General features: G+C 39.8%; 1 protein-coding gene across 1 annotated transcript; it reads left to right on the forward strand.

Annotated features, from left to right (window-relative positions):
* The first annotated feature begins 1373 nt into the window (after positions 1-1373).
* Positions 1374-18350, forward strand: LOC138208378 (tetraspanin-15). Its single transcript, XM_069166215.1, has 8 exons — positions 1374-1724; positions 6703-6888; positions 7653-7727; positions 7895-7990; positions 10015-10131; positions 13113-13163; positions 14370-14486; positions 17052-18350. Exons 1-8 carry the CDS (start codon positions 1638-1640, stop codon positions 17385-17387), a joined length of 1065 nt encoding a protein of 354 aa, XP_069022316.1. The 5' UTR covers positions 1374-1637; the 3' UTR covers positions 17388-18350.
* The last annotated feature ends 5691 nt before the right edge of the window (positions 18351-24041 follow it).

The following is a 24041-nucleotide window of genomic DNA, read 5'->3' on the forward strand; positions in this document are numbered from 1 at the left end:
CATGATTATTCATCCGTCCTTGTAGAGAAATTGTCTTTTTGATCAACCTGCCCACCACCCCTCCCCTCTTGCCCCCTCCCTTTTGACTTCCGAGGTCAGAGATCAGGGACAGCCGGCGAGGAGACACTAAGTGTGAATGTTTGCATATGAGAGAGGACAACACTGGTTGAAAGGACTGCAACCATTGATTGGATGTAAACTGATAACTGATGCAAGCGCGTGAGGTTGCACTTCACCCGAAATGTAAACAAGCTCTGCTCCGGGACGGAGTAAATGACGAGGAACTGGAACTGAAAAAGGACAAACAGTCTTCTGAAGGCGAGGAGAGAAACTCTCCAGACGATCGCATGGGGTATCTCGCACATGGCCAGCTTAGCAAGTGTGTCAAACTATTTGTGAATGCATCAGTAATGTCATGAGGACGCCAAATATATCCAACGAGTAACGAGCGGCGGCAACAACTGACGCAACTTGGAGCAAGAGCAGGGATTAGCTGTGCGAGAAGTAGTACAAATACTCTTAGTGGCTCAGTATGCAGTATATGCTTTGCTTTAGTTATTTTCAACATGACGATTTGACACGGTAGATAATATAACAAGTTTTTAAAAATAAAACTCATTTGATTAAACCGGTGGTTTCCAACCTGACGTCTTACAAAAAGTAGTGTGTAGTCGGGGTCACATTTCAGATGTCTGAGATTTTTGCAGCTCCACCGAATGGTCATTTTTCCCTCAAAATTTTTTCCAAATGATCTGATGTCTCGGCAAAAATCAAAGATTAGAGGAAAAAGTCCAAAAACTAAATCATCTGACGACCCATCACATTTATCTGCTGTCCCTGGATATATAACTGGATATAAAGTAGTTTAAACCAGCTACAGCTGCACCAGTTACAACAATAAAATGCTGCAGACACACTAATGATTCACCTTAAATAAATCTAATGATGTCATATATAATCATATATCAGTCACAGGGATCGAATCAGCTGTTTTTACTTTAGTACTTTAACTACATATTGACACTAATACTTCTGTGCGTCTACTTAAGTAGGATTATTCATACAGGACTTTTACTTGTAAGGGAGTAAAGGTTCAAAATACTTTTTCCACCACTTACATTTTTTTTTGTATTTCTTTTTTCAAAGGTAGATTTTTGTTTTGTTTTCCTTACCTGTTTCTCATAATGGCCAAATTAATACTTTTTTTTTTTTTTATATATAAATTAATAATTAATTTAAACTGGTAATATATTGACATCGTTTTCTAAAATTGTAGCCTATGTAACAATTATGGGACTTTGAAGTAAATCCGAAGTTGTCTGTTTGTAGCAGGTAAACAAGGTTAAATAATGAGGCGCACTGCCCCTTTAAGAATGTAGTCAAAACAAAGCGTGGACCGACCGGAAGTGGGGTTTTTTTTTTTGGGTTTCGGTGGCAACCCACAATAGTATGTGAGAAATGAGAGCTGCTACGTATTTAAAATTCCGTTAGCTCCTTTTAAAAGTGTTTTCTATTTCAGTCATAGTGTTTTATTTTTCATTAATATCATTTTTTTGGGGGGGGGGATATCGCCCGAACTCAACGGGAGGATCGCCAGCTCGGCCCCGTCAGCTCGCTCCGGTCGCCGCGGAGCAGCCATGCCGCCCTACTCCGAAATGAGGAAAACCAACCACTTCTACTACTTCATCAAATTCACCTTAAACATCTACTCGATGCTCTTCTCGGTGAGTTCGCGGCGCATTTCTTGTTCGCGGTGAAGTCGCTTTGAGCTGCAAAAAGTCTTGCTAATCGCGCGGAGACGGCGAACCGCCCCGCGACGCGTTTTCCAAACTTCCATTCAAAACGCTCGGGTTTAAACGTGTCGTCTGCTACGGCCACGTAGGAAAATCTTAGGAATACAACTTAAGCCGCATTATGAATCCGCATCGTCCGTGCTCCAATTCGGCGTGCACCCTAAAACAAAGGCCGCGACTCCTTCGTTTACAATTTCATTTTAAATCGCTGGTTTGCCTCGACCTCCTGCAGACTTGCACCAAAACAGCATCACGACGAGGTCGATCTGAGATTATATCGAAAGCTATGTTGGACGGCACACGCGCCGTATTTACCAGCAAACCGTATCAATCGAGAATAGGTCGTTTAAACGCAATCACAACGTTGTACATTTGATGTTCAGCGATGAAGTATTAAGTTGTCGCGTTTTTTTTTAATGGGCTTTGGTGTGTGGAATTCTCTGGGTACTAGCTTAGCAGGCGTGCATGGCTCACGATCAGTTAAGACACCGTGCATATATATATATATATATATTTATATATATATATGCACGGTATATTGTTATATATATATATTGTGTGTATATATATATATATAACAATATACCGAGATATTAATGATTAGAAACGATGCACAGCGATCGCCGGCTAACGAGGTGGTGCAGGGCGTTGGATCCAGTTAAAGGGATGGTCGCTCGGGTAAATTGTTTGCCGACAGAAAATGCGAGCAGGCTTTAACGTGCCAGTCAGCGTCTTCCTCTTCTCACTGGTAGTTGTAGCAGTAACGGAGTAGTAATAATATCAAGTATTTGCTTGCAGACAGTTAATTATTGGTTGTTGATTTGTAATTTGACCAGTTTTCCAGCTCGGAGACATTATTACAAATGATCCCCCACTTTTAGCTGCAATTTATTTTTTAATTTGAATTTCACTGCCCATTTCAGTGTTGTGGTAAGTTCAGGCTGCAGCAGGTGAACTGATTGGTGTATTCAGACTGGTTTGAATGGGATATTATTAATAATAATAATAATAATAATAATGCGTTGTATTCGTACAACACTTTTCATTCATAAAACGCTGCTCAAAGTGCTTAACAACAAGGTTAAGAACAAAGGCGTATAAAATAGTATAATGCGGTTAGTAATAAGCAATATAAAACGATTTTGGGGGATTAAAACATAGAACTTAAAAAAAAACAAAAAAACGAGAAAGAAGAAGTATTCAATATAAACAATAATGTTAGCAAATTGGCCTCGATTCAAGCATCAAAATTGGATATTTCATAGCACATCTCTTTTTTATAAAGCAGCACTGACCTACGAGCACTTCAGTTAATGAATTTGGTCAACTTTGGTGGCTGCTATTCCTTCAGCTACTGCAGTTTGTCGTGGACCTGGCATCCTCTTAAAAATGCTGGACGAGTTTAGTCCATTTCTTGCCACGTCATTATGTAGTAAAGACGAGTCATTCTCCGCCTTAATTATAATTGTTTTTTTTAAATTTATTTCCTCTTACTAACCTCTGTGTTTTGCCTGTCTGTCTTCCACCATATCACACCTATACCACTTTATTCCCTGAAAACATTGTCGGAATAAGAATCAATTTGCGCCACCACCACCAATCGGCCCGGCCGGGCTGTGTTTGGTGGGATACGTACCCCCTGAAGCACACTATCGAGTATGACTCCAAAAACAGCAGCACTTTGATTCCATTAGCTCTCCGGAGACCCGTTTCGGATGATCCGCCTCTTCCCTCTGCTGTGATTTAGGACAGCGTGGCCCGGCTCGGCTCGACACACAAAGAGCTCCTTTTTGGCCCTCCAGCTAGCTACAGAGACTTAATTAAAGCTATCGTCTGCTGCGGTAATGTTAAGTTTGGTTAATGTCATTTTACTGGGACTCTTAATGACGGGGAATGAAGCTGCAGGTGTCTAATAGGAATCGCTCAACCTCCCCCAGGGGGGAATATGAATAAATCTGGCTGCTAGGTTGGTTTCTGAATGTTAGTTACAACTATACAATAATTAGTATACGACACCACAAATTACAAGCAGTGACATGCAACATTGGTTTAGAGTATTACATTAAAAAAAAAAAAAAAAAGGGGGACTGCAGGGGCTCCACAGTAACAGCTACCGGGTCGTCATCCGCAACCAATTTGGGGAATTTGGAACCAGTTCTCGGCTTTTGATGGAAGCCAAAATGTGCAGTGTTTCCCCCGCCGTTGTTTTAGGAGGGCGGGAGGCTTTCCTTTTAAATGTTTGAAAAAATTGTACACGAGTGCGGTAATTAAAAACAATCACAAATTATTTGAATTTGAGAATGTTTAGTTGAAAAATGTAAAAATGCTCAAACCCTTCCCGTCAAATACGCGCGCTCGAGGCTTCGGATCCCGTGAAGTCCGTTCTGTCGTCCTTGTCTTGTCAAGGTCAATGCTGACATTTCGATGAGGGAACGGAGCCAAATGTTGCCGATCTGCCGGTGCTTTATATTCAGGTTGTTTAACAGTAAATGGAGTTGAAGTGGACACTTAAGGCAGATTGAGTCCGTTTCTAATTGAAAATCAATAACAGGGAAGCAAACACTTGTTTTTTTTTTTACTTCCCTTTTTGTGGCACTTTCATTAAATAGAAACACGGGTGCAAAACTCTCTACTTTGTCAAACATGTGCTCAAGCACTCAGACTAGTTTTGGAAAAGCCAAAGCAGCTCACAAAGAAACACCCAAAAGGCCGAAAGGCAAAAACCTGCAGCAGAAGAAGCCGCAAACGTTAGAAACTGACACGGAAATAGGACGTTTCTGTTGGTTTCGTTTATTATTATTATTTTTTTTTATATACAGATAAATGGAAATGTCTCTAACGATTATGTAAAATGATTGCTGTCAAATCAAATAATCACAATGACGTAATAAGCCAGTGGTTATTGAGTTGTTTAACCAAAGAGGGAGTTTGTCTCAAAATTTCATCTGATTATATTTAACACACAAAAAAAAGATTTTTCTAAGATGTTCAGCATAACTCATTTATTTTATTTAAGACATACAGCGAGTTTAGTGTTGCGACCCAAAAATACAACTTTATCTTTGATGCATCCGTAGAAAAACACCAGTAGGGTCTTATGTAATAATGACACACAATATATATATATATTTTTTTAAGTTGTTGGATCTAGATTTCATCCATTTCTTCTGTGCCCTTAATAGTCCTTTTTTTTTTCACCCCACAACGTGACCCGAGCGACTCCTGAAACCAGGGATAGTCGAAGCTGTAAATTCAGGACACTAAGTCATTAGTGTTGCATGCAGACCCACAAATATCTGGAGAGAACATTTCCTGCCATGTGTGACTGGTGGTTTAATCCAGTTCTGATTTGATTCGATCGAAGAAATGATGAGAGAAGCTGAACGCCGGGCCGATTTGTGCCGATGTCGGCGCCTCCTCTGCAGGATCGCCGTCGTTGTGGAAACCAAACGCGGCAAAACAGAAAACGTCAAGTGGCTTCATTTGAGCTTTAAAACAAAATCGACCCTTTTTTTTTTTTTTTAAGGATATTTAATTTCTTTTAATTTGACATTGTTTAAAACCTTCCTCTGCTCCCAACATGTTTTTTTTTTTTTTTTTAGTTTGTTGCACTGTGAAATCAGGTGTTTTCATGACTCCGCCTCCTGCGACGAGGGAGGTCGCGTCCATCCGTTTAATAAATCCAGTAAGTGGATACGGCTGCAGTTTTTAAAGACTGGCGTCTCAACCTTTCTTAAGAAGCAACAAATCCACTTAAAATAAACATCGTATTAGTCTGGATCTTTAAAGGAGCGTTTTAGTTCCCTGTGGAGGAATAAATGATGTTCAGTGAGTCTTTCCTCAAATGGGATATTTACAAAAAAAACTTCTTTTGTCCCTTTTGCAATGAAAAATCTGAGTCTGTTTTTAAAAAAGGTGGATTAAACTATTCTTTGGTGGCTAAAACTTATTGTGAAAAAGAAACTTACCATCTACATTCAGCCACTTCTTGTCTTTACATTTTTTTTATTCTTTTTTTTTTTTATCAGCCAATTTAAAAAAAAAAAAAAAAAGCGGTTTCTTGTCTGATTTTCAAGAGAAAGTTTGACTAAAATGATGAAATTGTACAGCAACTAGCAGCAGTAAGGATTAAGATAAAAAAAAAAAAAAAAAAAAAAAAAAATCTACAGTATAAACCAGGTGTGATCAAAATGTTCAAAGACTATAGATAGATAGATTATGTTAAAGCAACATGAACGATAGGGCAAAAGAAATACAAATTACAGAGTAAAAATTGAGGTTGTAAAGGTATAAATATAAAAAATGTAAAAATGCACAGTACATACAAAAAAATAGAGTAAGATGGAAATTAAATTAAAAACTGCTGAAATTTGATTAAATTAAAAACATGTATATAACAACCACGTTATTTAAATATGGCTAACAGGAAGTTCTGTTCTCTCAGTATCTCGAGTCACCGTCTGTGATTCGTTCTGGTTCTCCTGAAATTAAACTTCATTCAGGGGAGGAAAAAAATAACAAAGTCAAGAGGGACCAAGAACCGAGAAACTCACCTTTTCAAACATTACGTGAGCAGTCACGATGGAGAAAGTTCAACGACGCCGCAGTTCAGATAGTTTGCAGCGAACGTTTTTTTTCCCCCTCAGAAAGTCCCGGTAGAGCTCGGTGTTGACGGTCCGACCCTGAGGGGGAGGAGTCCACGGTGCACAACCCTGCAGATATTAAAGAAAAAAGAAAAACCCCACCTGGTGTCTCGGGAAACAACCCGAGCGGCTTCGCGGCTTCGCTGCTGTTGGGCTTTCTGAAGCGGTTTAATATTAAAAAATAAATAAAAAAAATCGCTCCCAAGACAAGTTTGTCTTCCTCCGGTGAAACCGTGTCCTCCCCCTTTTTGCTTCCTGTCTCCCAGCTGATGGGGCTGTGCGTGCTGTGTGTGGGAGTCTACGCCGAAGTGGAGCGGCAGAAGAATCGAACCCTGGAGGGTCTCTTCCTGGCGCCCGCCGTGGTGCTCATCCTGCTGGGGCTGGTGATGTTCACCGTGTCGTTGGTGGGCATGGTGGGATCCCTCAGGGACAACAAGACGCTGCTGCACATGGTGAGGAGGAGGGTGGGGGAAGGGGTGTGTGTGTGGGGGGGGGGTGTTTGTCTGCAGGTCTTCTTTTTTTTTTTTTTTTTAAATCATGTATGCATGTTTAATTTGTGTTACTTTCAACTCTTTCCTAGTTAAGGGGAACTTCTTATATCTTGTTTCATGTTTGAAGGATGTGATTAATAAAAAAAAAAAAAAAAATTAAAAAAAGGGGCGGGACTTCTGTTAACATGCTCAAACATGTTTGTGGGTAAATGTAACTTGTTTTTGTTTTTTTTAGCGATTCATAAAACATTTAAACCAGCGATCGCTTCGATGCCCCCTTTTTTTTTTTTTTTTCTTTTTTTTTTTTCTCTCCTCAAACATAAAGGCACAACTGCTATAACAGAAAAAAAAAGCTCAAAGGCAGTGTGTGGGGGGGGGGGGGGCGGTATATGACATCTAATTCACTATAACTAAATAACCTGAACTGGAAAAAAAAAAAAAAAAGGGGGATTAACAGTTGGAAAGTCAGTGCACTCGTTTTTTTTTTTGCTTATGCTTTGATGAAGAGGATGAAGAAATTGTTTTTGGTTAACGGGGGAAAATGTACACGATAAATATTTAATTCAGTTTCCTACAATTTTAATCAGCAAATATTCGATAAATAAAAAAACAAAACCCAGTCGTTTCATCGATTGAAATCTCAATCATGTTTTTTTTTTTTGGAAGTAGTTCATCGTATTTTGTTTGTTATATGCTGAATATGTTCTTCTTGTTATGTTCCACAGTTCCTCTGCGTTCTCTGCGTTTTGCTGCTCCTCCAAACCGTCGCTCTCACCACGGCGCTCATCTTCCAGAACAAGGTGAGCGTTTGTCCGACATCGCGTACACCTCCACATTATCACAGCGAGTCACGACTTCCATCGTATTTTCTGACTGGCGTCGTCTTCGTCAGCTAAAAAAACCCAAAAATAAACGACCAACCGCCTCGCTTGTTTGTTTATTTGTTTGTTTGTTTTGTTTTTTCCAGACGTCGGCCTTGTTTCAGAGCAGCATACGAGAAGGAATCAAACACTACTACGACGACCTCGACTTCAAAAACATCCTGGACTACGTGCAGGAGAAGGTAGGTCGATGCTTCACTTGGATAATATGAACATAATGTGGTTTTTTTTTTTTTTTTTAATGTTTTTAAAAACTTAAAATTTTGAGAATTTAACGGCACTGAATTGCGCCGATATTTTATATGATTAAAACCGCTTGTCATGCGATACCAAATTCGTTGCCGTGGCGACGTCTGTTAACTCTTGCTACGTTTTACGCGCGAGTGGATCTCGTCGGCGAGCCGCGGCGGTTGACCATATCTCGGTTATATGGCTCTACTCGGGTAGATAAAAAAAAAAAATCACCCGCTCATAATTCATAATTCATAATCTTCAATCCACGCTGTCATCTGATAGCTTGCTTGCGAGGTGTTTAGGGAACGTCTGTAAATTGTAGCGACTACTGATGGGGCGAGGTTTTTTTGACTATTGGAAATAGTTGTTAAAAAAAAAAGAAAAGGTGCACACAATAAGAAAAAAATTACAGATACATATACAATAAAATAAGATAGATAAAAATAATATTTTAGAAAAAAGCAACAGTATATAATTCGACCAAAGCTAGTTGGTTAATAATCAAATAGTTTCAAATAGTGAATTTTGAGTCGTATTTTTTTTGCTTGAAGTGCCCGGACCTACATTTTTGCCACAGAAAATAACCACGGTTACTAATTTCTCCTTTACAATTTTATAAAAACAAAAGATTTGTACTGGATTTTATTACATTTTATATTAAAACAAAAAGTATCAGAAACCATTATCAGAGTCGAGGTGTCAAAATGTGTGAAAGAAGCCCGAACACGAGGAGTTATTGTAAAATGACGACGTGATCAGATGTCGATTTGTCGTGATAAATAGAATTGAGATCAAACGGTTGAAGTCCTTCGTTTGCTTTTAGTGGTTTTTCACAGGATTTGATATTTTCAGTCGTGGCGCCTGAACAACCCCCCCCCCCCCCCCCCAAAAAAAAAAAAAAAAAAAAAAAAAAAAGCCTGAAACCAACAGAACAACCTGCCGCCTCCGACCGATCTGGTCCGTTATCACTTCACAACATCCTGACTTCTCCGTTGAGACGAGGACTGTGGGGCTTTTTTTGGGCAATTCCTAGATGTGTTAGCCGTGACGGTGATCCGACCCGACTAGTTTTCTCTACCTGATGTGTCAGGTGGACACACATGCACACACAAACACAAACACACACACACACATACACACACGAACAAAACACACACACACACACACAATGTGATTACTCATCGTTTGTGGAGCTGGAAAGAGACTTTTCTAAACAACAACAACTAAAAACAGACCTGCAGGAAATCTTTCAGGTGTTTTTTTTTTTTTTTTTTTTTTTTTTTTCAAATGGGAAAAAAGAAGAAGAAGAAGAAAAAAAAGAGAGAGAGATAAAGCGTTTGTTTACGTTTCCGGAGCTGCAAATACACGATGCGGGATCTACAAAAGAATAGAAAATTAAAAAAGTTACCCTATCGGGAGCATGAATGAAAACAAAAGATAGAGAGTTTTATTTCTGCTGTGCAATAAACAGTGAAACTGAACCAGTGAAGATTCTGCACGACAGACTCGGTGTCTTTAAATTAAAACGTTCCCTTTTTAACTGTGATTTTCCCAGTTTGGAGCCTTTTTCTGTCGCGGAGATGCTTTGTGTGCGTTTCTTTATCATTGTTTTTGGAGAGAGCAGCAAATCCTGCCTCCTGGCTTCGTGGCTCTTCTTTCATTTCTTATTTATCTCCACCGCTTGTAAGAATGTCTTATCTGCAAAACCATGTTTGTGGGGTCCGGCGCGGCAGCATGCGGCGGAGGTCGGGCGCTCACAGGAACCAGAGGTTGCCCTTCCGCCGTCTCGGGGGGGGGGGGGGGTCTTTTCGTACATCGGGGGCTTGATTTTAGATTTTCTCTGTGAAAAACGGTCACCTTTTGTAGCTCGTTGTCAGAAACTCTGCAGGCTTCACATGGAGGGTTGTTTTTTTAAAAAAACATTTTTATCTCCGTTTTAATATCGTAACACCAGATTTTCTGATTTCTCCAGTTTTCCTGCTGCGGAGGAGACGAGTATAAAGACTGGGGAGTCAACCAGTACCACTTCTGCAACGGCACCGGCCCGTTGGCCTGCGGGGTTCCTTACACCTGTTGCGTTCGGCGCAAAGTGAGTTATCATTCTCATTATTAATCGATGAGGAAACAAAACATCGGGAACAGCTGTTTGAACTGCTTCTTTTTAAAGGAGTATTTATTTCATTCGGTTCCTTTTGGTGGAAATTGAAACCGGAACGATATCCTGGAGTTTTGGGGCCGATATTCTTTATGTATATGCAGTTAATATAATATATATATATATACATATATATATATATATATATATGTATATATATATATACATACATATATGTATATGTATATGTATATATATATATTTTTTTTTTTTTTAAAAGGATATTTTACAGGTTACATGTCCACTCTGGTGATCGGTGCACTGAAACAGTAAACTTAACTGGGAATTTTTACGAAATATAAGTAACTATTAAAAACAAAAAACACATAGAACAATTTTTAATTTGCTTCCAAGCATTTTTTATGCATTATAATCACTATATGAAACATTACACAACTCAATTCAAGAGCTTGATATTTTTTTTTTTCTTTTTTTTTTTATACAATCTGCCATCTCGTAGCGCATTAGAGAATCACAATGGAAATAAGCCGGTAATTAAATCCTCAATAATTATGAAACTTTTTTTGTTTTTTGTATGAAGTCTTGTCAATTGCAGATAACCAGTCGCGTATGTTTTCAAATGTCGTCGAGTAACTCTTTATCTGCCTATTCAGGCTAATTAAACTGTGCATGGAAACATCAGGAATCTCAACCTCCCAAAACATGAGCACGTCTGGATGTTTTTAAAGACTTCGGACTTGAAGATATATACATTTATATATATATATATATATATATATATATAAAGAAGACTTTATACACCTCCATCCTCCTCCTATATGCCCGGTTATCACGTGGAGGATGGAGCGCCGATAGCAGGCTGAGCCGCCGCCGCCGCCGCCGGAGAAATTAATGACGCGGAGATAAGAGGAGCTGATTGGAGGCCGAACCCCGCCGGGCCGTTATCACCTGCAGCCGCCTCGCCGAGGTTTTAAGTTCACGCACGAGCTGCCGCGCGTTCTCTCTCCGTGGCGAGAGGAGGTGGATAGGTTAGGTTAGGTAGTTACTTTATTAATCCCCAAGGGGAAAACTTTTTTCGCTACAGCAGCATACAGGAAGCAATAAGATAATAAAAAGCAATAAAATAGCAGTAAAAAATATTAAATATAAAATGCACAGTATATACAGTACAGTATATATCTATATATATTATATACAAACAACCAAGAAACACAGACAACAGTGTTATTGTTGTGTGATGGATTTTGCCAGAGGTGAGTTATTGTACAGTCTAATTGCGGTCGGCAGGAATGATCTCCTGTATCTGGAATGATCTCCTGTATCTGGAATGATCTCCTGTATCTGGAATGATCTCCTGTATCAGGAATGATCTCCTGTATCTGGAACGATCTCCTGTATCTGGAACGATCTCCTGGATCTGGAATGATCTCCTGTATCTGGACTGATCTCCTGTATCTGGAATGATCTCCTGTATCAGGAATGATCTCCTGTATCTGGAACGATCTCCTGTATCTGGAACGATCTCCTGGATCTGGAATGATCTCCTGTATCTGGAATGATCTCCTGTATCTGGAATGATCTCCTGTATCTGGAATGATCTCCTGTATCAGGAATGATCTCCTGTATCTGGAACGATCTCCTGTATCTGGAACGATCTCCTGGATCTGGAATGATCTCCTGTATCTGGAATGATCTCCTGTATCTGGAATGATCTCCTGTATCTGGAATGATCTCCTGTATCTGGAATGATCTCCTGTATCTGGAACGATCTCCTGTATCTGGAACGATCTCCTGGATCTGGAATGATCTCCTGTATCTGGACTGATCTCCTGTATCAGGAACGATCTCCTGTATCTGGAATGATCTCCTGTATCTGGAACGATCTCCTGTATCTGGAACGATCTCCTGTATCAGGAACGATCTCCTGTATCTGGAACGATCTCCTGGATCTGGACTGATCTCCTGTATCAGGAACGATCTCCTGTATCAGGAACGATCTCCTGGATCTGGACTGATCTCCTGTATCAGGAGTGATCTCCTGTATCTGGAATGATCTCCTGGATCAGGAATGATCTCCTGGATCAGGAACGATCTCCTGGATCTGGACTGATCTCCTGTATCAGGAGTGATCTCCTGTATCTGGAATGATCTCCTGGATCAGGAATGATCTCCTGGATCAGGAACGATCTCCTGGATCTGGACTGATCTCCTGTATCAGGAGTGATCTCCTGTATCTGGAATGATCTCCTGTATCTGGAATGATCTCCTGGATCAGGAACGATCTCCTGTATCAGGAACGATCTCCTGTATCAGGAACGATCTCCTGGATCAGGAACGATCTCCTGTATCAGGAACGATCTCCTGGATCAGGAATGATCTCCTGGATCTGGAGTGATCTCCTGGATCTGGAGTGATCTCCTGGATCAGGAACGATCTCCTGGATCAGGAACGATCTCCTGTATCTGGAGCGATCTCCTGTATCTGGAGCGATCTCCTGTATCTGGAGCGATCTCCTGTATCTGGAGCGATCTCCTGTATCAGGAACGATCTCCTGTATCTGGAACGATCTCCTGTATCAGGAGCGATCTCCTGTATCTGGAGCGATCTCCTGTATCTGGAGCGATCTCCTGTATCAGGAACGATCTCCTGTATCAGGAACGATCTCCTGTATCAGGAACGATCTCCTGTATCTGGAACGATCTCCTGTATCTGGAACGATCTCCTGTATCAGGAACGATCTCCTGTATCTGGAACGATCTCCTGTATCTGGAACGATCTCCTGTATCTGTCCTTGTGACAGCGGAGCTGGAGGAATCTTTTGGAGAACGTCCTCCTCTGTCCCTGCAGCAGGTGGTGGAGAGGGTGGTCAGGATTATTCAATGTGGATAATAGTTTGTTCAGCAACAGTTTAAACTCCCGACCTCTTACAATGTCGTCTCTTCCTCCGTGCACAGTTGGGCGACGTCATCAACACCCTGTGCGGCTACCAGACTCTGGATAAAGAGGTGAGAGCTTTTTTTTTTTTTTTTTTTTTCTCAGCTTTTTTGTTTTTCCGCCGACTCCAGCAAAAAAAAAAAAAAAAAGAAAATCCAACCTCGTGTTCGTTAGCGTGTTTTTAAACACGGACTGATTGACGAATGCTACGAAGCGGCTCCAACGCATCCGGGGGATCACGTTCGGTTATCGGGTTTTAACGAAACCCCGAAGCTGGTCGACAACTCAAACCGGCGCTCGCATAAAAGGGGGGAGGGGTTTGCCGCCTCCTGACCAATCGCAAACGCGGGCGAGCGTTCTGACGTATTTCACAAACGAGGATCGTTCTTAGAAAAATGTGAAGAAACGCGCGATCCGGCGGAAACTGCGTGAACGTGTAGCCGAGGTTTAAAGGCTTAAATGTCACCTCCTCCGACGTCTGACCGTGTATTTCATTTAATTCATGTATTCTTTCGGTGTATTTTCACGGCGCGTGTGACTGTTTTTACCATTTCAGATCGGAAACGGATATAAAAACTCTGATTTTTAAGATGGATAATTGGCGAACTGTCAACAAGCACAAGGCTTCAGAGCTGCAGTCAGTCTCTGTTTTTAGGAAGATGTGAGTCAAAAAAAACAAAACGCAAAATAAACACGATGAAATGAAATCTACATCTCGTATATAAACACTCGGACCTCCACAGAGAAAATCTTCTGGGAGAATTGACACGTCGGTAGGGGTTAATTTTTTTTATACGTTTTTGATCTAATTATCTCACACACAGCCTGCTCTATAGGCAGCTTAGCAGTTACCGTGGCGACGTAAGACGTGAACAAGCTTCGTTAGTACGGAGGAGGAAAAGTGATGCTTCCTATTTATACGTTTGTAAATCTGAATCGGCTGTTAGTTAAGGATTTTGGCTCCGTGGTATCGGATACATTTTTATTTACAAAAATTAACCGCCTCGCCTTTTCTCATCGTCCTCCGGGATCCCGTTTGTGACTTTTAAAATGAATGAATTCTACTTGAAATTGGAGTTTTTAAAACTTCACTTGTTCCAGCTTTTTTTTTTTTTTTTTTTTTTTTTTTTTTTTACCATTTAAAAAAAAAAAATAATAATTTTGTTTTTTACCGAGCTTCAGTTTGACTTTAGAAATTGAAACTCTTTCCTCTTTCTCTTCCCCCACCCCCTCCCCTCACCTCCCCCCCCCCCCCCCCCCCCCGGTCTGTGCATCAGCGTGGAGACCTCCACGAGAAGATCCACGTGCGCGGCTGCATCCATGCAGTCAACCTCTGGATGAGTGACAACTTTGGAATAACCATCGCACTCTGCTGCGCCGTCGGGCTGCCGCAGGTAATTGGGAAAAAAAAAAAAAAAAAAAACTCCAACTCTGTTTTTAGACGTTTCTCTTTTCAACTAAAAGCAGCTCTCCAGCCGGAGCTGTTTATCGCACCCGTGAAAACCCGGCGCTCAATTCACATTTTCATTTCCCCGTCTTGGCGAATGGTTTCCGTTCCCTCGCGTTGCCGCGGCCAAAATAAAACAAACCGATTCAACCGTTTAATTATTCGCCCCAAAAACTAAAATTGAATGTGGCGTAGCTATAAAAGTGTCCCAACAACTTTCCTATCAGCTCCGTGACAGTTTTTCTCCAGCTGGCGCCTTCTTTATTTCTTGAATTTTTTTTTCGGTAAAGGTGAATTTGTCTGCTGCGCGCGACGGCGTCCACAAATCTTTCCTTTGCATAAATTTAGAGTCGTCTCAGGACCTTTCAGAGGGAAGTAATTACAATAATTACTTTTCTCAAACAGCCGCATAAACAACACTGGTTCCCTCCAACGCCACCGATTCGCCACAATAAATTCATTTATTCTCTCTTTACTGCCATTTCTTTGAAATCCTCTCGCTTCCGTACACCCGACTTTATTTTCAGCGCGTCGATCTTCTCACCACCTCAAGACTTTCTACGCGCAAAACATTTCGAGCTTATTGATCGACGTCGAGCTCAAAATAAAACGTAATCCGGGCTGCAGGTTCGGCTGTGACAGAAGCTCAGAAAATCATCACCGATCTTCTGCTGATATCACAAATGGTGAAAACAATTACGAAACAAGACGGTGACGTTCAGGAGAATTGAGCCGCGCCGCTTCTGCATGCTTCATATTTGCAGTTATCTGCAAACTACTTCTGGCAAGAAATTCCCATACGAGAAAGCCCTCTCTGTTTATAGCCGATCTCTGGAAGGTTTTTTTTTTTTTTTTTTTTTCTCTGTTCAGGATTCCTTATTTCCTTTAAATGACATCCTCACTGTTTATTTTCTATCATTAAAAACACGTGAATTTCCTGCGTAATGTTTCAGTCAAATTCGGTTTATATTAGAGACGTCCCCGTCCTGTCGTAAAAGATCGTTATCGGGGTCGATGTGAGCGCATGTTTAAGGATGCGAGTCTGCTAAAATAAACTTTTTTTTTAAGGTTTTTTTTTTTTATGTGCTTTGGTCCCAATACCAAAAACATTTGTGATGCAGCTCATTTTGCTGCATATTAAAGTGAAAATCAGTCTATACGGCAAAATGATTATTTGGCATCAGACATCCAGGTCGGCTTAAAAAAAAAAAAAAAAAAACAGATTTACAAAAGACTGTTTCTCACTGCATGTAGAAAAAACATTCACATGTTAACTTTTCACTTTTAGCTCATGCTGACTGTCGCTAATAAAAAAAATACTCATGATAATTTTGATCTGTTATGCGGTAAGAACTCTGCAACATCCGTTTTATTACACGCGGACTGAATGACGCGTCGTCACATCAATCAGGAGTCCCAGTTTTCGGTTAAACATTCAGTCATATCATATCAATAATTTAAATTTATAGAGTGAATGTTTTATAATGTTTTTGTAAAGAGAGAAAAATAAAAATAAAAAAAGGTCCGGGATCAGAACCAGTTTTAGGAATTCTTCTTTTTCCTCTCCAACATGCACGTTGTCATGAATGCTGATCGGCTTCGTGCTTTAATTATTATTTTGTTCATAAATTAGTCAGTGACAAAACATTTTTTTTATTTAATTTTATTTATATGACATAAGTCATCTCAGGGCAAAAAGTAAATTGTGGTAAATACTTATTTTGTCATGACTAATCGGTTCCTCCAAGAAATCGCAACCGTGCGATCACAATAATTAATGCAAAAACAAAAACAACAACTCGGCAATATTTGCGAAAGCTTGCAATTTTTTTTTTAATTTTTTTTTTTTTAAGTCCTGCGATTTTCTTTTTTTTTTTGTGCAAAAAAAGTCGTCAGCAGAAGCTGTGCTAAAAGATTTAACGGCATAAAGTACATGTTTTTCAAACAAAACGCGCTTTAATAACACAAATAACAGAAGTGGCGGGATTTTTACAGTAAATGTGGTCTTCACATTAAAAATGTCTACTTAGATTCTTATCATCAGTGGAAGTGATTACATATTACTGCATGCTAAAATAATTTCACACACACGCCATGTTTGTTTGTGCGCATACAGTCGGCCTGTGTGTTTAATTAACGTGATTTAAAGCATCTGAAGCTCTTATTTTGACAGCTGATGAAGTTTTTTTTTTGTCACTTTTATGCCCAAGGTTAACAAATAAATGTAAAAAAAAAAAAAAAAAGATTAGAAATGAAATATTTCTGTGATGTGCAGCGTGATTTTTATCAAAGAAAAAAAAAAAAAAATCTCATTTTTCTTTCTAATTTCTACAATTTCACGCAAAAAAAAAAAAAAAAAAGTTACATAAAACTCGGCAAATTAAGTCGCAATTTTGGAAATCGGAAATCCTGGAGGGGCTGGTTAATTGCAAATAATTGTTTAGTCATTCATTAACCTCCCTCCCTCTCTCTCTCCCCCACCCTCCCCCCTTCCCTTCCCCTCCTCCCGCAGCTGCTGGGCATCATGCTGAGCTGCGCCTTCTGGAACCTGCTGGTGGACATGAGCGAGTCGGCCGACATGGTGGACTTCAGGCTGAAGAAGTCCGAGTTCGAGTACGGCGAGCTGGACCTGGCCGGCGCCGGCTGGTGCATGTGTCTGCCGAGGGACGGCGGCTACCTGCCCGTCCCCGCCGCCGAGCCCGAACTCGACCCGATCGACGTCCACCTGCGCAAGCTGAAGAAGCAGCAGCCTCGCACGCACGCTCAGCTCCGAGAACTGCAGCAGTCCATGTCGGCCACCGGGCTGGACGAGGTGGACATCGGCCGCAAGCAGAAAAGGGAACACTGAGTGCTCCTTGTTTTTGTTTTGTTTTTTTATTTATTTTTTTATTTATTATTATTGTTATAATTCTTTGCCTTTTTGCCTTTTTCTTTTTTTTTTTTTTTCCTTTCTGTCATTGTAATCACTGCATTTTTTTTTTGTTGGGAGTTTCGTCACACTACGTAACGGTTCGAGCGTGTCGGTCACCGGATCAAAGAGATCATTTGGGATCCCCCAAAAAGTACTTTTGCCACTTTGTTAATGAATTTGTTTACAGAGAAATTGAACTGAACAATGGCCTGTTGTTTTTGTTTTTTTTCAAACACTTCTTTTTGTCTTGTTTGTGATTTTTATGGCATTATATCACATTTTATTGAATATTTTTAGTTTTAGCCTTTGAAATTGAGCTATGTCTCATGTGCTAAAGCTTACCTCAGGCTATTTTGACAATAGCCCAATAGTCAGAGGACAGTACTATTTGGTGTATAAATTAATGGTAGCTTGAAAAGATGTTTTTTTTTTGTTGTTTTTTTTCAGTGTCGGAGAAATAGGAATAGCCAAGTATGTCTTGCGTGTATCTTCTGTGACGGATGTATACGGTTTGTGTATTATTTGGTTTTTAATTTGTGCAATCAGTGTACATTGTAAGACTGATGTTGTGGAATAACATGGGATGCATGTTTTGTACTGTATATGAAGTAAATTTAAAGGTGGGGGGGAAACAACAACAAAAAAACTCAAAAAGTCTACACGTTAGGCTCTCATCGGGGGGGGGGCTTCAGTCTTTTCCATTTTTTCAACAAAAAAAACAACTTTTTATTCCTTCCATCTTTTAAAGGAACAACTGAAAAGGTCGTCGAGACTCCAAATCCAGTGAAAAGCAACTCTGTGACCGTTTTTGTATCTGAGTTATGCACTGTTTTGAGCTTCCCCCGAGCTCCTGCCTTGTATCAGCACTACTGTTCTTGTCAATAAAGCTGAATTTGTCTACTGATTTTTTTTTTTCCCCCCTCCGGGGTCGTCTCGTTGCACACGTACATAATGACAAAATTTCACGAATTTCAACTTCAAACTAAAATATTACAGGTTGTAGAAGCTTTTTGAATGACTTTTTCTTTTTTTTTTACTTCCAGTGCGTACTTCAGTACTACCCTTACGAAGTATGTGCCGTAGAAGTCGGACGTACGACTTCGACGTAAAAACATGACATTTTAAGGTAAAAAAGCAAAGGACTCGATTTGCGCTACGATTACCTCGTTGTTCCGAATCGAGATGCTATTTCTTTTCACGTTTAGTACATGCCGCAGCCACCTGTAAAAAGTACGTACTGTTGCATGTAGTATGCATACAAGTGGTACGTAATACTTCATAATAATGTACCTTAAACTTTCTCGGTCATTTCTGTCGCAACCTGTAACGCAATGTTTGAGTTTAAAAAAAAAAGAATTTCCCTGCGTTCCAGTATCCAAACTACCGAACTATTTAGTACGCCAGAAAAAGATTCAGTATGTTAAACGTAGGATGCCAAAAGTACCAGGATGTTCTACTGCATCCGGTCACAATTGTACACATACTACATGCAACAGTAGATACTTTTTAAGAGTAGCTGCAGTACGTAGTAAAAGTAAAAAGAAAAGGATGCGATTTCGAACGAGAGCGCTTCCTTTTAATGCCTCTTCTTCTTCTTCTTCTTCTTCTTTGTTTTGTGGGCGGGGCATTACAGCGCCACCAACTGTCTCGGCGGCTCAGTCGACGTGACGCAGAGTACGACCGGATGAAGTTAGGACATCCTGGTACTTGGTGGTATACTACATTTAACATACTACGTATCGGGACGTACTAAATCTCTTTCTGGCGTACTTTTTTTTTTTTTTTCACACATTTTTGTGCTATCCAGCTGTTGCATTATATTTAGCACACGTACTCACGTCTTACTCGCAAGAAACAAAGTGAAAATCTAATTACAGCAAATCCAGCGAGTGAGTGATAAAAAAAATAACAAAAAAAAAACAAATGTGTGTAGCCCTCCCACCACCCACCCCCGGCTTCTTGTTGCGACCAGGAGAGACAAACACGCACTCATACGGTGTCGTCGTGATTCATTTCTGGGAACTGGCTCGGTGTCGATAACACTCGTCGCTCAGATAATGATATATTTAACTCAAGGATTCCTGGAAAATTGCTGAAATTACGCGGCGAGCAGTCGGTGTAGCGCCCAGCAGGACGTATCGTCAACAACCTGCTGTGATGAAGGAAGCTGGGGAACTTTAAATGAAATCATTTGTTTTTTTGATTATAACATCACATCCCATAATCATCATTTAGACGTGAACGTGTAGACTGTTTTTTTTTTTTTTAAGTAGATCAAATGAAGTTCATAACAAATAAATCCAAAAAAAAAAAAATCTGAATTTCTGCTACTACTGACAATAAAAACCCTTTTTTATGATATCTACATGTAACTATTTTAAGCTTTGCGGTCACATTCGACTCACCGTCTGTCAGGAGTTGGTAGAGACCCAAAAAAAGAGCTAAAAGACACTAAAAATGTTGGACTTGTATTCACACGACTTCAAATTAAAGTTGCCGTGCAACTGCTGGATGTATGAACAAGCATCTGATTGCTTAATATCAGCACACCAACATAAAAGAGATGACGTGTCAATGACGTGTCAACAACTTGTTTTTGCTGCCCCCAAATGGCCAGAAATGATAATAATAATAAAAATAAATCTTGTTATTGCAGATTCAAGTAATACTGATATAAAATTTGTATTTACAATTTTATTTCAGTGAAAGTATCATCAACAAAATGTATTAAAAGAGTTAAAAGTCAAAGTTCGACTGTTATTACATTTTATTGAATCGTAATTATAATTTTTTTTTATTAACGCATTATCACAAGGTGCACTTTATTTTTTACAGATGATTGAGGTGGAGCTAATTCAAACTGCTATATGTATATATGTTTTTATATATATGTTGAAAAGGCACCATTTCAAGTATATTTTCACAATCAAATCTAAAACAAATATTTGTAACTTTTTTCATCATCTTACATTTTGAATAAAACATACACAATGATTTTACCGCATACGTTTTGACCGGATTTTGAACTTTTTCAAGGCAATATGGACGGCAAGAATATTTAACATGTTAAATACATGCAGCAAGTGAAATAATTACAATACATTCTTCAGGAAACATTTCAGGATTTACATTTAATGTTGCATAAACTTCATGCGTCGCGTCACGTGTGACACACTCTCCTGCGAACCAGTAAAAGTAAAAGAAACCAAAACAGCAGCGTAAGCGTCACTCACTGTGTCTGCTTAAGGTAAATGTACTTAGTTACTTTCCACCGCTGTTTTTATAAACACTGCAATGCCTCCCATTGGCCGCCAGGGGTCAGACGGTGGGAACAATCATTGAACTCATTAATAAAGTGTTTTATATAGATTCTCCCTAATCTCCTTATTTATGCAAAAAAATTATGATGTTCCTGCCGTCATTTTTCTTCTCGTGCTAAGAACCAACGTCACCAACAGGTAACGCCGATTCACACCACCTAACATTACCGGGACCCCACCCCACCCCCCCACCCCCCCCTCCACCCGTGTGTGTGCAGCCTTTGATAGAAAGCTGGACCGAACCAATCTGCAGTCAATTTCACACTAAGCGCTCTGACAGATTCAATACCATAAGCTTCTACCTCGGAGTATCAACGATATAGATTTCTCCCTCTGGATAGGGGGGGAGGAGAGGAGGAGGGGAGGGAGGGGGGAGGGGGATTTCCCCCCCCCTGTGTCTCATCATCCTACCTAACCTACATTCACTGCTCTTCATCTTCCCATCTGCAGTCTCGCTCCATTAGGTTTGAACAGACTACTTTTATTAGCTTATATAATCGATTTACTGTTGAGAGTCGAGAGGGTTTTTTTTGTTTTTTTTGGGACGCTGTCACCTTGAAAACTAGAAATCGTTTGTCCTCCGAGCGCGGCAGATTTCATCCTTTATTTTGTTGATGGATTGCTGTGATTTGCTGCTCAAGCGTAGCTACTTTTCCCTCATCGTGTCCCACGGTCGATACCTCCATTATATAGTGATTTATTTCCTCACAGGAGCTGGTTTGACAACATATATGGAAGAATGTGACTTGTTGCTCTGAGTTAAAGATGATATAACAATGTATAAATACTGTAATTTTTTTTTTTTTTTTTTACTTTTGAATTTCCCCTTAGCAACCTCTAGTGCTCGTGTTGGACAGGATCAGTCGAGATCACTTTAAAAACATACTTTTTTCTCACTGGCATTTCCCGATCAGGCCCAATTTTAGCTCGATTTTTAGTATTGTTGTTTTTGCTTAATATTGTTCTTCATTTCTTCAGTGTTCAATTGTTTGTTGCGGAAATTGTTTTTAACCGCGTCATTATTTCCACGTCTATTTGATCTTCTTTTTGTTCTTTCTGACGCTTTGCAGCACTTTGTTTCACTTTTGTTGTGTTTAAATGTGCCACATGAATAAACTTGTGCTCCAGAGCGACGTGCAGTGTGTCATATCAAGGGAAAGAGCCCTCTAGTGGTTGTAGTAGTCAAGACTTCACCACAGGCCTGTCCTTCAAACAGACACCCTCCTTCCCCTCCCCCCCCAAACATACCACTTTTTGAGGCCTAATATCTGAATTAATGACGAGATTATTTTCAGATGGACCGCCAGAAAGCTAATAAGCAGAAGTGACTTTTGTGAACGACACCAAATTTTCATGAGAAAAGTTGAATGGGAGTCTATGGAGCCAGAGCCTTTTCGGAGCCGACCCCTAGTGGCCCTCGGTGGTATTGCACTTTATGGCAGTTTTCGCACTGGCCCCACTTTTCAGTTGACTTTTATGTACAGTCTATGATTGTAAAATAGTTCCAAAGTTTGCATTTGAGCTCTGACCCAAACCATAACTTTGACAGGTGTGTGCTTTAGCTCTATGACATTTTAAGCGAGATTTCACGAGACCCATGAGCATGGCAGTGAAGCCCAGCCAAGTGTAAATGCAGATTACACGGAAACCTCTGCTACTTTATATTCTCAATGTAAAAAGAGTAAAAAAAAAGTGATTTATTTTTTCCCCCTTTGTGCTTTGTGTTTCTACAACTTCAGGGTTGATGGATGGTGTTGTGGGACAATGCTAAAGCTCAATGGCTTCCCATTTAACTGCCATTAAGTGAACCGTGTGGATGAGTCAAGGGTGACAGTTTAATCCCCTCTGCAGAAATCCTTTCAGAACGTGACTGGAAAGCTAATTTCCACAGCATCATTTACATCATTGAAATATCTTTACTAAGAGCTACGAAATAAAATTCGGTTAATGAGTAGAAAAACATAAAGGAAGTAAAGAACGTAGGTTAACCAAAATAGTACGCGGCTCCTTGCAGGTTTCTTTGGTTTAATAAACTACATCTTAAAACACAAGCAGTGAGGCTTAAAATGATGTCAGCCAATCCATGTGCATGGAGAAATTCAGCTATATTTATTATCTGGCCTCTATTATTATTATGAACAGTAACCATCAGACATTGTGGCTCCCAGTAAAAGGCAACAGCAGAGTTACTTCCTCTGGAAATATATATTTTTTTTATTGAATAAAGGTAATATAGAGCATTATGAAAATAAGAATAGGAACATATGACCTCAACCTGGTGGCCAGTGGTATCATAACAGGAATGAATTTATGGACCTCTTGGACTTCAGGCATCAAGGTACAACTTTCACTTTGCTGCAATGTCGTAGGTGCAGTTGTGTATGCACCTTAAAATCAGTGGGAGTTCCCTCTCATTAACATAATATCATCATAAAGTATTCCACTCTGAATCTACAGGAAAGAACTAGGGGATATTGCAGATGTTCAAAACGTACTTTTAATCAAGGAGACAACCATTTTAGCCAAAATCTCAACTGGACCAAAGGAAGCTTTTTATTTGAAATGAGGGCTTTTAATTTGAAACTTTAAGGAAGTGGCGGCCAACAGACGTTTTTTTTTTCTTCTGTGACCTCCAGAGAGACAGCCACAATGAGGTTTGTATTTTATCATTGAATATTTAATATAAATTTAACAAGGGTTAGACATTTTTTGGGAGGACAATCAACAATGTTTCTCTTAATTAATAAGTTCAGGTGAAACTGAATTGCAGGTGTTACATCTGCAGGCTCTTTGCTGTTTTTGACTTTCAAAACTGTGCTGTGTCATTGTAGAGTCAACGTTATTGTAAGTTTACTGCATTGCTGACAATATTTTTCAATCTAAAATTTGGCCGTTTTTTTTCAAGGGATTGAAGTGGGGCGGTTTGTATGGTTGCATTTTACCTACAGTGTAAGTCCTTTACATCTGGTTGCTTCTGTCCTACTTTTTGTGCTGACATATACTTTAATTTTATTCAGCCGAATTACAGGTAAAGTTGTTCTCATGAACATATTTTTCTGTTTCCGTTGTCAGACAACGGGACCAACATAAAACAGGGACTAAAACGCGGCCCGTTAAAACGCTATATTAACGAGCACGTCATTTTTAAGCCATTTCCAAGCTGCTGCTGTGCACTGCTTAATTTATCATTTTATAACCGCGACGTCGTCTTAAACAATCACCGTCCACGTCATTTAAAGACAACAGCTGTGCTGTGATTTCGGCTATATTT

This window comes from Embiotoca jacksoni, unplaced genomic scaffold (assembly GCF_022577435.1).
Source record: "Embiotoca jacksoni isolate LCO1_2020_lvr unplaced genomic scaffold, fEmbJac1.0.p SCAF_37, whole genome shotgun sequence".
Taxonomy (NCBI): domain Eukaryota; kingdom Metazoa; phylum Chordata; class Actinopteri; family Embiotocidae; genus Embiotoca; species Embiotoca jacksoni.